At 31.5% G+C, this 14,168-nt stretch overlaps 1 protein-coding gene across 3 annotated transcripts in view; it reads left to right on the forward strand.

The window, feature by feature from the left end:
• RanBPM (Ran-binding protein M) overlaps positions 1–12,433 on the forward strand; it is a 42,810-nt gene extending 30,377 nt beyond the window's left edge. For 2 of the 3 annotated variants that reach the window (XM_085197432.1, XM_085197433.1), the window contains 4 exons: positions 2,661–2,753; positions 8,426–8,541; positions 8,767–8,878; positions 9,128–12,433. In XM_085197432.1, the coding sequence (XP_085053558.1) occupies positions 2,661–2,753; positions 8,426–8,541; positions 8,767–8,878; positions 9,128–9,261 (455 nt within the window). In that variant the 3' untranslated portion in view covers positions 9,262–12,433. The remainder of the gene's footprint in view (positions 1–2,660; positions 2,754–8,425; positions 8,542–8,766; positions 8,879–9,127) is intronic. The other variant, XM_085197434.1, reaches the window with a different exon arrangement.
• The last annotated feature ends 1,735 nt before the right edge of the window (positions 12,434–14,168 follow it).

Genomic DNA, 14,168 nt, shown 5'->3' on the forward strand with positions numbered 1-14,168 from the left:
AGTTTCACGCTGTATTTCGCATATAACTGGGTAAGCAGAGGGAATCTCGTGCCAAGACACTCCCTTACCCTGTCCCACTAATTTCTGTGCGAACGTAGAGTAACAATTTACTTGTTTTGGGTTAACTTTTATTGTAAAAGTGAATTATATTATGGGTACCTTAACAATTCTAAATATAAATGTAACAGATAATAAATTCTTTCCTAAAGGACATAATTTGTCTTCCTATTTTTTTTTCTTTCTTCTCATAGTGGTCCTCTCCCTTCCTTTTACTAGGTTTCCTATTGTTTCCTTAAATTCTCTATTATTGTATAGAATATAAGAATTATAATTTTTTAACACATTGTTTATACAATTTTCAATTGTGTGTTTATATAATAGGAAATATTTTTATTATGTATAAGTAAATCTTATAATTAACTATTTATTATTATTGTATACTAACTCGACCATTTAAGGACTAGACTAGGATTCAAATGAATGTATTTTATATACATACTATATACATACGGCTCATGCGTGGCATTGCACGCATTAATAGCCAAATATATATTGTTATAGCCAAATTGTACAAAGTGTAAACATAAATTGTAGCCTATGTGTTTCTGATTTAAAACTTATATTACTGTAAAGTTACATCTAAATCTGCTTAGTAATTTTTGAAAGTGAAAGTGGAACAAACATCTATCCTTATAAACTTTCACATTGATATTATTAATTGTTATTACAAAAATATTAATAAATAGAGAGGTATATATCTCTATATTATGTATAAGATTTATAATACATCTATACAGGGTGTTTAATTTATATATTATTTGCTGGTCATGTCATCCATATTTAATTAACTTAATTTTTATTTATTTATATCCCCATTATTTTTTATTTGCTCATCGCTTTTTAGTTTTCCTCTTTTATTTTATTTATTTTATATACAATTAATGTATCATGACATGAAATATTATTCTGTATTATTTTTTTTATATATAAAAAAAATATAATTTACTAACTTTGCTATTTATCGTTAGGGTTTAAATTTTAGCTAAGCATTTGCTTTAAATGCCTATATTCATTATGTTAAATGATTGTTTTTTTTTATATCACTTGTTACATAACATGTTACATAAAGTTTAACAATTATTACAATTAATATTGAATACTTTTTTTTATTATCCGGTACATAGTAGGGCCACTTTTCTCAATTGTCCCTCGATACATACAAGTTTAAGGCAGCAAAGCTTTGTAAGCTACTAAAATAAGAACATAATTTATTAAAAGATATTAACCATTACGGGCAATATTTCGAAAAGTATTTGTATGTGTATTAAAACAACTGCTTTAAACGATGTACTCTAAATGTTCGTTTTTTTTTACAACCTAGCTGGCTGGCTAGCTGACTGAATATTTTTTATATATGTTTTTATTTTAAAAATGAAAACAAATTAAAATATCGTTTTGAGGTCTTACTATGTTATTAAGAAATTTATTCTCTTTTTATTTATAGACTATTTTCTGAATTACTTATTTGTAACATCTTTGTTTTAAACAAAAGTGAATATAGGTATATTATATGATTAATAAATCTGATTTGCATGTTAGCTTTTTATGCCTGTCCCTCACTTCATGTAGGCATACATACGCACTTAGTGGTATAATGCGCTTCTTTTTATTATTTCGCGTAGTGTCCGAAAATGGTCACTAGCCACTAGTCACTGGGCCATTAAAAGGGATGTTATGGAGATCCGTAACCGTTGCGGAAAATTTCGGACATACTCGTACACTGTAAAAAAGTATCTGTAATCGTTATAGACTTCGGATGATTTCTGGTATGATTGATTTTTCAATTGGGAAATTATTATGACAGATTCTTAAGTTTTGTTTGACAGAAAAGATAAGAGGACAAACTTTTGTTATTATAAAAGGATAAAAAACAAATAAAAAAACTGTCATTAATAGAATATCTCAAAAATCGAAATTATCCGAAACTAACTGATATTCCGTAATAATTTTATATCCGTAACTGGAACTAATATAGTTTTCTTCCTATATCCACATTTGTATCGTAATTCGAAATAATACATTCGTAACATCCCTGGTATCGAAGTGACTGATCATTTACAAATGGTAATTTGTCACTAGGCCACTATGACCATTGGCTAAAGGTTGCTGACCCCTAGTTGTGTAAAAGTTGTTAAGAACATTTATTGTGATACGATTATATTTTAAAATGGTTTTCTTTTTACCATGAGATGTATCAAAACTGAATGATGATTTTATTTTCTGTATCTTTATGGGCTATTGTGTCACAATACCTGTTTTTTTTATTTTGGTTTTTTCTGATAAGAGCATCGTTTCTCAACTTTTTTTAATACAGTAGGACAATTAATGCTCAAGTGTAATGTTAAGTTTATTATCACTTGAGTTAACCTAAGTAAGTTTTGCAGAGGTACCTTACATTTAGTGAGTTTTTTTTATCTTCAATTTAATTCAACAACAAAAAAATAATATACACAATTCCAAATTTAACTTGGACAGTCATTTCAACAATGAATGAGGTTGAGAAACGATCACCACTGGGGTTCATGGGTTTCAGCAGTTTAGGTTAGGATTAAGGGGTTTTGGGGTTCGATCTGGCATCGGTAGCATAGCGTGGGTTGTAGGTGTGGGTGTGTATGAGGGCGAGGAGCTACCGCTGGTGAAGGGCATGCCCAGCGTCACGGCGTGCGTCGCCGCGCTACTGCCGTGCCGTAGCGGTGCGTATTGCTGCCTTACCATACCTAACTAATCTACTATGACTACCTAAAAACTATCATGTTTGCGATGTTTAACATATTTTCCATGTCTACCACGTGTTGTTTTGCCTTAGCGTTTACTTAATTTAAGATTTTGCTTGTGTTTGGAAGGTTGGTTAAGTTTTAGTAGCACATTATGTTGTTATGCATGCCCGGCGTATTGCTCACCTTGCCATGTATTCCTAAGCTACAGTGGACAGTAAAGTATTTTAGTAAACCTACAAACAATTCAACATAGTTCTCGAACCTGCGCCTCTTGGTGAACGTCCTAGAGCTCTGAATGTTAAGTCATACGTTCTTCTTATCAAGCCACGTAGAAATTCTTATACGCTTGTTTGTTGTTGTACAGTTTATTTATGCTTGCAAAAATATTTATCTCTCTTTACAGCAAAATAATACTTTTTCTCTTCTTTCATGCACCGTACTATAAGTGTGTTTATACGTGTTTAATTTTGCCGTCTCCTTAACTATGTAAATCAATGATGAGCGGGCCCATTAATGACTACGTTGAACTCGCAAGAGTAAATTTCCTATTTGTAATTCCACATAGACAGAGCGGGCTGAAACAGGTGAAATGAACTCGTTAGTTCTAGAGACCGGGGTGAAGTAATAACAAAATACAAACCTCTTTGTTGGTCGAAATGTAAAACTATTTTTTAAAAGACGTCTAAGCATTACCGGCTCATTTTTCCAGTGGTAGTGATGTATGTGAACGTACTAGCATTTTTTTGTTGCATTTTATTATACAATTTCCCCCTTTGCACCCGTTTGGCGTAAGTAGACTATTTTAACAAGATGAAAAGCATTTTATCTTTTAATAAATTATATAGGGACAATAATTCAAAAAAGAAGTAACCTCTGTTTTTAATTTATGCCATAAATTATATTTTAGCGATCCTAAAGCCACTACATATAATATCCTATCCAAAGAATACATATAATAATTACCAAATTTGTATTCAACGTATAAAATACTTATTCTTTTTATGTGTTTTTTTTCATTTCCTTGATTATTATGTCACATCATCATTGCAGATTTTGTTGTTTTTTTTGAGTATATAACCACTATCTATATATATAAAATCGAAAGGTCACTCACTCATCACGAAATCTCAGAAACTGCATGTGCTAGGAATCTCAACTTTTGCATAGAAGTTATTTATAGGACGTAGGTGCTCGCTAAGACGGGAATTTACAATATTCGCCTTCTAAGGGTTTGTTTTTGGGGTTGAAAGTTTGTATGAAACTTCGATACTATAAATGCTAGGAGTCTCAAATTTTGCATGGACGTCACTTAAAGGACGTAGGTACTCATGGAGACAGAAATTAATAATAACGTAGTTCACGCGGGCGAAGCCGCGGGCGGGCCGCTAGTATTTAATAATTATCAATGATTGATTATGTATCAATTTTAGTGCGTCATATGACACATATAAATATGAATTTACTTTTTATTTGCTTTCTGCTTGCATATTTTATTACTTAGTGATGTGTGTCACAGATATCTTTTTTATGTTGAGTATATTTTGTCCATATCTTGAGTAAATAACATAGCGACTAGGTCAGAACTTGGACCAATATTTTTTCGAATATTTTTAGTCTGACTTTTTTTTTAATATGAACATAACAATAATAATATTATCTAAATATACATCTAAAATGCTAAGGATGAAAGCACAAAATAATTATAAAATTTTAATTTCTCCATTAAAATGAAATATTTGTTTTTTTAAACGGTTTTATTTAGCTCACCCCGTTTGTTTGTTTGTTTGGGTCAAATTTAGTAATTGAAATTTAACCCTCTTCCCGTTAACCGATTGATCTGAAATTTGGTATACGCCTTTGATTCTGGTGACAATACAATTATCCATATTCAATATTATTGTGAATCCAAGATGGCCGCCGCTACAAGATGGCGGACAACTTAGTTTTTTTCAATCCCATCAATATGGATATCAAATGAAAGGGCTTGTCAAGTAGAATTCAGTGGACTATACAAAATCAAAATCCAAGATGGCCGCCACTATAAGATGGCGGACAAGTTAGTTTTTTTCAATCCTATCAATACGGGTATCAAATGAAAGGGCTTGTCAAGCAGAATTCAGTGGACTATACAAAATCAAAATCCAAGATGGCCGCCGCTACAAGATGGCGTACAAGTTAGTTTTTTCGATCCCATCAATATGGGTATCAAATGAAAGGGCTTGTCAAGTAGAATTCAGTGCACTATACAAAATCAAAATCAAAGATGGCCACTGCTACAAAATGGCGGATAATGTAGTTTTCAATCCCATCAATATGGGTATCAAAATAAAGGGCTTGGTAAGTATAATACAGTATACTATACACAATTACAATATGAATCTCCCACCTAAGTCAAAATCTGGTATCCTGTCGAGGACTGTGTGGCTATAGGGTGCCTAAAAATGATACGTCGCTAGGGGTACCACCCAAGGTAAAAGGTAAAAGAGCGCCGAGAACTGTATGGCACTAGGTGGATAAAAATGATATGTCGTTAGCGTTTTCCCCTCAAGATTCAGGCTCATCTTGTTGTACATAGCCTTGTCCCTCTATTGGACCTCTGGGGGGGGTCGTTCGTAACATTCTCCATTAACCTTGCAATAATGAGACATCGAGCCTCATTTCAACGAATTGAATAGCATGAGAAATAAAAACTAAAAACTTAAAAATAAAAAAGTAAAAAAAAAATTTTAAGTTAAACGGTTTTATATTGCAGATAAATGTACTAAAAGCTAAAAAATAATTTCATAGAAATTATGATTACTAAAATAAAATCGTGGGGACACTTGCTATAGTCTGGCAAATATGTTATTGATAATGGGAAGCACGCGCGGCAAATTGCGCAGTATACTATGCGCAGAGAACGTTCGATCAGTGTTACCCTGTTATGTTGTTTTACCCCACGCTTAGCAAATCACATTTACCTATACGATAATTAAAATATCTGTCTATCATGTTTATGTTGTAGTTAATTATACAAAACGAAAATTTTATGAGGATACGTAAATATCGAAAAATAATCAGCTGTTCCATACATTGTTGTCGAGAATAAAATCAAGACTAGCCCGAAAAGTATAATCATTTTTTTTTGTCAATAAATAATTAATCAATTCTAAGCTTCTGCTTATATATCTAATGACACATGATATTTATCTATATATATATATATATATATACACACACTTATGTACAACATAAACATTCAGTATGCATAATACAAGCTTATATACAATGCAATATGGATAAAGAAATATGTGGCAATATTTAAGATTATATATATAAAAAAAATATTGGGTAAATTATTTAAATAAATTTTGGGGGAAAAAAAAATGAGAGTGAGGTATCCCTTTGCCATACAAGTTACTGTGCGTCAGTGTGAGCGCTACGTCCTTACAGGAAATTCGCACCCACACGTCTTTAAAGGTACTATCGAGCTCACACTATATTGTTCAAACAAGAATATAATTAATTGTAAACAAAAATGCCTTTTACCGTTTTGATTATTTGCTTTATTATTTGTTAATTTTTATTTTTTACTTTCTTGCATGCATTAATTAACGTTTTAAATAAAACGGTAATAAAATTTTGATTTAATTTGGAGATATAATTTATTAACATCATTTATTTGTAAAGACCTCTATTTCCATTATTTAAAAAAATTTTTACTTACCCATAAGTTGATTTTGCATGTTGCCTAACGCCAAAATCTTGTATTTGTTTGCTTGTTTTATATATTAAATTTACTTTTTAAATTTTACTTTTTTTATTGAATTTGGATTGAGAAGATTTGTATGTGGCCTCATTATAATAATTTAATTTAGTTTTTTATTTAATTTTTCAATTTACCATATCTTCATTTTGCATGTTGCTTTGGTGTTTTTTACTAATTTTTATAATATTACTAGATAAATATGCTCTACTACGCCATTCCGCATATATGATGCTATCATATGATATTATATTCATATTTCATAGTAATGAACTGATAGCGTTGCACTCGACTGTACCGTAGCCCGGTCACACCCCGCAACGATTCCCCGCGAGCCCTTACGGGGAATCGGTCCAGCGTGAGCGGGTGTCTATGTGCAGACATCAAAATACGCTTTCTGCGCAATTTGCCGCGCGTGCTTCCCATTATCAATAACATATTTGCCAGACTATACTTACCACTAGGTGGGTGAAGTCTCACGCTATGTCTTTCAATTGTAGATATTGGACGTGCCCCACGATTAAATTTTAGTAATCATAATTTCTATGAAATTATTTTTTAGCTTTTAGTACATTTATCTGCAATATAAAACCGTTTAACTTAAAATTTTTTTTTTACTTTTTTATTTTATATATAAAACAGGTACGCTAAATATTAAGCAATGCTTGAAAAATCACTCATTTTAGTTCACAATGTACATAATATTTGTAATATATTTTATTTTTCTTATATATTTTAAACCGTGTGTCGGTTCGAGCTCGATTGTTTGATGTTTAATAAAGAATATGTCTAAACTTGGCACGATTTTAGAAAATATCGTTTATCGAAAGAACGTACTATGCTTGAAGTTATGTAACACGTCATACATTTTGACTGTTAGCAACATGCATGCTAAAATTTGTATTAAATCCGGTGCGAGTATTGTGATGTTATATGTATATGAAATAATAATAATCTTATAGTCAAAATCAATATAGATTGATAATTGTTTATTCTAATAATAAGTGTTTTTTTAGTAATTATTTTCGTTTCTTAAATATCACATTCATCATCTTGTAATTTAATATTATTTACTATACTATTTATATACAGATTATGTGACACTTGCAAATTTGCACAGAATACATAAATAAATATATGTCCAAGTAACTATTTTTATTATTATTAATTATTGATCTTTAACATGGATACGCCGTAACACGTACACAGTATTTCATTATTATATTTCACATATATTTATTGTATAATTTTTACCACATATCCACACAATGTCAATATCTGCCACTTTCTACCAAAACTGATTCTGCCAGCTCTTACTAACAAACGAGTGCTGTGAATGAAACATCAGTATAATTTTTATTTCATCAAAGCAAAACTTGGTCTAAAAGTTTTATTTTTAAGAAAAATGTTGACATTTTCGACTAGACTACAGTATATATAATATTTATAATCTAGTTACGAAGGCTACATTTGGGGGGCTTCTGAAGTACGAAATTTTATTTTAATAATTATGTAACAGTGCTTAAAAATATAATTTGAAACTAAATCTTTTTCAAGTACAATGAAAGAAAGCAACAATATAAATACAAAATTATGCCTATATATTATTATTATAATAAAAGCGAGAGCGAAATATTTGTCCTTCCGTCGTTTGGTCAATATCTTTGCTTTGGCAGTCATCAATTTCATAAAGCAGTCGTTCCGCCGGTGACCGCGTGCCTTATAAGTACCTAATCTGAAATGTCAACATTTTTAGTGAAGCAACAATTTCCCAAACAAAAGAGAATAAGAATAATTTGTTTTATAAAATAAAACAATTTTAATTCAATTTTTCGTAAATTTTAGACCAAGTTCACCACTTATTTCGAAACAAAAACATTAATAATCAACAAAATACATCTAGATGCTGACGGTTGTGGTGCTCGTGCGTCCGTGGAGCGTATGCTCGCTTTCGGTAGGGAGTTGTACGCGATGAGTCAAGATCTGAAACCGGATCACTATTTAAAATCCATGCTAGAGGTAAATATCTTTTTTTAACTTTTATTTGATATTTTTAGTTATACAATAAATAAGAACATAAAAATTGGTTTTAGGTTTATTTAATGTTGTTAGCAGGATATGAACTCCGTTCAAAGTCTGTTTAAAATAAATTGATTATATTTATTAATAACTCCTAAATAAATCTTATTAATTTTCTTAAAACAACTGTGGATCCACTAAAAAAGGATAATTTTCATGGTGTAGGATGCCTTTAGTCTCCTCGCCTACAGTAACCCGTGGGACAGTCCCAATGGCTGGCAGCTGGAGGCGGTGTGGCGCGAACCCGTCTGTGAGGCGTTTAACGCCGCTATACTTGGTAAATATTGATTGTTAATTACTTTTATTTTATTTAAACTTCACGCTGTATCCTGAATATTGCAGTGAAAACATAGAGAATTTATTATTAAATGGTTCCGGTCCACAATGCTAGTCAACGCCACGCTTTGTCTTGTTACCAGGAAGAACATTAAACATGTAAATATATCATTACTCTGACCGGGGTTCGAATCCATAACCGTAGCGTTTACAATCACGAGTTACATAAATATAAACAATATATTTCCAGAATGGCAAGGCATGCAATCAGTATCGCCAGTCGAGGCCTGTGTCTCCCACACAGCCGATCTACTCCGTCGTATGGCAAGAGCTTCCTTGGGCGCCTGTGCCTTTGCCGATCTGCCGGCTCTGCTACGTCGCTGACGACGCACCCCCAAAACCCCCCGGACTCCCTGGACCTCCCGGATCTCCATCTCCACGTCCACCTCAAACAGCCCCCGAAGGACTCTCTTGCACCCAAGGTCGTCCGCAGGAAGACGCGATCGTAACGCCAGGTATAGTGTTTGAGTGTTTGGGAATGTTTTTAACGCTCCCACCATTATCCCCTGGATTTCTATCTCTACCTCCAATTTCCCTCGGAGATTGCTCTTGTTTCTTGCCTCATACGTTAGAGGTCGTCGGTTGGTAGACGTGATCGTTATAACAGGTATATAGTGTTTGATTATGTTTTTGATAGGCGATTAGATTGGGCATGTTGCAAATTTGAGAAAATATTTAGTCAGAAAATATTTTAGATTTCTGATTATTTGTCAAATTAATATAATGAAATGGAAATATTCTTTGAGAAGGGGAATTGGTTTAAGTTTATTTAAAAAAATAATAATTCTAAAATACCTTTTCTAAGTAATTTTTCCATTACATGTAATTTTACCAATATTGACTCACCTTAAAAAAATACCGAAAATAACAAGAAAAAAGTTTCTTAATCTAAACAAAGGTTATAAATATCTATTATATACTGTCTCTTTCTCTTTTATGCTATTATATATTTGTCCTAAGATATTTTTACTACTTCTATTATATAAAAAATGAACAATATTAAACCTAATATATTAATTTCACTAATATTTACTCACATTTCAATAAATAAACATTCATAGTTAGCAGTAAATTAATTTCAATTACAAATAAAATAAAATACAAAGCACTGTCAAGAATATCTAATGTACAAAAATTGAGTTGTGTCGGTACATGTGATTAAATTGTAAGTTTGAATCCTACTCGGGGGAATTATTTTCGATCTGGTAACTCTTACTGTGTTGTGCAGGATGATGCGGGAAGCTAAAACGAGATATAGATTTTCTCATGTACCAATGTTATTTGTGATCTCTTTCTCCTTACACGCCCAATCTAATGAACATTATCTATACTTACATATTAATTTTGCATACGCATACTTGTACTTAATATATTTGGCAGTTTAATAATTATCTGTGTACGTTTGGATATTTAATTATTCAAAAATGTTAAATTTTACTCGCATTTCGTATTAATTTTTTGATAGTACAAAGTTTAATATGGTTATTAAAACATCTTTTTGTTTATCTATATGTTTTATATTATTATTATTTGAAATCTGAAAAGCTGTAGTATTATTCATACTTGCAAATGCCAATATCATTGCTACGAAGTGAAAACCTAGTGATTGATGATTTTTTTTCTGATTTAGTATAAGAAGTATGTTGTTAAGGCCATTGTACAATATATGAATAATAATTATATTAATAGACATTTACAAAGCTTACTTTGAATAAGTTGAATAGAATAAAGTTGCATTTACTAGGTTTTTATTGCGTATCGCTAATTTAAATTCCATTTTCTTTATCATTTATTAACAATTGAAAAATATATATATCATATATGGATAATTTATACATTAAAAGCGAATTTGTATGACAAATAACATCCAGGTCTCTAACAAATGATAATATTTATTAAAATAATACACTTCGTCTAAATTTAGTCGAATGTATCGTACTACGAACTCTGTGCTCGTATATAATGTAAAAATATATTACATACTAATGTAAATTGTATTTACTACTTATTATTAAAAACTACAAGTTATCAAAATTATCTGGCTATTATAAGGTATCATCTAGATAGAAACTAAACTCTTGTAAGGACTGTAACAAAAGAATAACATTAATATCTTAACTCATTATATTATAACTAACACTTAAACCTGAGGCTTACTGAGCAAATAAGCAAACGGGCGGGGTGGGGGGTCATTTTTCAATGTAAAAATATAATAAATATTGAATAGTGTAGTGTAGATCATATTAAAATGTATATATAAATCAATTTCTCTACATATTTACGCACATATATGCCTTTGCGAAGTCCTCGGAGGCAATGTAACATAGCTTTTATCGCTTATGCTTAAAAAAATCAGGCAAGAGTGGGTAATTTTTTAAAAAATACGTCATTTGTGCGATTTATGCTAAAAAACAAGAAAATTGACACTTACAACTTTGTTTTGTAATATAGAGGTCATAATTGCGTGTAATATTATATATAATAAGACTAGGATTAGGTTATAACAACTGTTTACACACAATTGTGCCCCCTATAGAGGGGCAGAGTGGTTCATATTTTTTTTATATATTTATATATATATATACGATTATATATAAAATTTTGTAGTCTATTGTAGTGTAGCCTCTAGCTGGCGCTTGTCCTTTGGAATAAAAAAAAACGAAGTGCTCGAACTTTGAATATTTAAAAAAGTGTGTGAATAACGAAAAAGGACGTTGTGATATTTTAAAAGTTAAATATAAACTTCGAATGTAGTTTAAATAATAATATTGTGATGTGTGTATACATTCAGCGTATATAAATATTGATTGATAAACATACATACATGATGTAAAATGGCGGCGGGGGCACTGACGGTCGTGGGGCATATATAATACGGCTAATGTGCCCCGTATTTTAGTTTTCAAAGTAACATTTTAAATATTATGATATTTTTTCTGATTTTTATTATTTTTTTTAAATAATTTATCAATTAATAATGTGACTTTGAAAATTGTAGATTATAAATGTAATTAAAGACTTAAACGCTAGTGCCCTCATTATTATAATTATTGTATTACGAACGACATGACATTGCTTTTTGGTCTATAAATTGTGTTTTTAATAGCCATTGTTTGAAATTTAGTTTAATATTGTTTATGGTTTAAGGGATATTGTAGCTGAAAGCAATGTTTTGGCTTTAGGTGTACACACAGACATAATTATTACATGTTTTTATATGTAATTTCCTGTTCATATATTACATGAATTTTCAAAATTTATAGATTATTCTGGAATAACTACCTATTTTTTTAATATTTTGGAAAGTTACGAAATCACTATCAAAGGCAAATGGCCTAAATACTAAGCAAAGGTATACGGGTTCAGTTCCCCTATGTATTAATAGTAGTTTGTGTGTATGTGTGTACAGCGACGCCTCCGTTCTGTAAAAATGATTCTACAATATTGTTCTTGTATTGTATTGTTTTTTTAAAATAATATATTGTGTTTAAACGGTGATGTGATTTTTTATTTTGTTTATCCATTCCTTTGTATCATTTGTTTTTGAAAAATACATATGAGGTAATCGTGGCCCAGTGAAATAGTTTATATAACATAGCTACTAAGTGATAAGAGATAAGAGAGGTAACCTGGTTTAAGATTCTTCTCTTCTTTTCCCCACTTTCCGGAAGCATTGCATTTTGAGTCACGGAACTCAACTCCAGAGCGAGGAATTGAAAATATTAAATATTTTACCCTTCCGAATGGGAATCGAACACACTACTGTCGTGTTTACAGTCGCAAGCGTGTGCCCCTGTGCCACGACTGGCCCAAAATAAATAGTTAAGTACACAAAAGCCTAACTGAACGCTATTTCCTTAATTATTATAAAAGTAGAATGTTAGACCAACCAACCAACTAAGTATAAAACATAATAACAGTAAGTACATAAAGAGTAATTTCAAAGGGAAGCATATTTTAAAATATGCAAAGTAATACCACTGAAGGTAACAAGCGCACGGTGCATCATTAGCCTCATACATCGGGACCAAACGAGTTGAACAAGTCCCCGCCTAATAGGGATGTGCCACATTGTAAATACGTAACGTATACTTTATACGTATACATTCTTCCGTTACTTTGTGACTGACAGAAACTGACAAAACAGACGAAATTACTAGATTTAGAAAGTTAGTATTTAGGTAGTTTAGATATCCTAAACTCTAAAGGAACGAAAAGATTTTTCATTTCATATCTAAAAATCCATGGAAACAGTTGCGAATGACGATTAGTACATACCTACAAGTATAGACCATCGTGCCGCAATGAGTTAGTTAAAGACGATTGTAGTGGGTTCGATCCCGACATTTATATACATTTGAATAATAAATGTAATTAATACAAAAAAAATATAGTATAAAAAAAAATCATTCCTCCGAGTGGGAATCAAACACGCAACGCAGTCGGGTTAACCGTCAGATGCTGTACCACTGCAGCCTATAAAATAAAATATATTTATATAAAAGAATCTAAATTAACTCCCTTTTCTCTAACTACCCTGCAAGGGATACAGCGTAATGCTAAGTTAAATCACCCCATGCTCTACGCTATTCTTATTTTAGAGATATGGAAAACGGGATGAACTATCATCATTTAATTTGGTATTTTTTGTTTCACGTTTAATTTCGTATATGTCAGGATAGGCGGAGAGGACCTAATGTCGAGACATTCCGTTTCCCGAGTACCATCCGAATTCAAAGAAGGTATTCAACGCCATGCTTTGTCGTCTTACTAATATTTTCATTGCCTCGCTCTGGCAATGAAAATATTTTATTTTTTTGAGCGGGAATGGAACCTACAACTGTCGCGTTTACACTGAGAAGCTGTGCCGATGCGCCCCAACGCTACGGCCTCGGACGGTACGGACTACGGACTAAATTTGATAAAAAAATATTTGAAATAATAAAATTTTAAAAATCTGTAGGTACTAAAAAATAATATACCTACATAAATTGAACCAGCCACCCTGCAACGTTCCCTTTCACGAAACAATGCTTATTCAAAAATCTAGACCTAAAAGTGTTTTAACACTAGAATGTCCTACATCAAAGGCTCGTCCTGCTCACGTTATCTTTCCACTACAACAGACAGCTTTGACGATAGATGGACAGTCTTTGGTAAATAATTCTAAAAGTAGCGAGTTCAAATCCAACTGAATTTTAACTTTTGAATTGTATGGAAAACGGTGAAAT

Source organism: Heliconius melpomene, chromosome 14 (genome assembly GCF_056956725.1).
Source record: "Heliconius melpomene rosina isolate 202511_hmr_F chromosome 14, ASM5695672v1, whole genome shotgun sequence".
Classification (NCBI taxonomy): Eukaryota; Metazoa; Arthropoda; class Insecta; order Lepidoptera; family Nymphalidae; genus Heliconius; species Heliconius melpomene.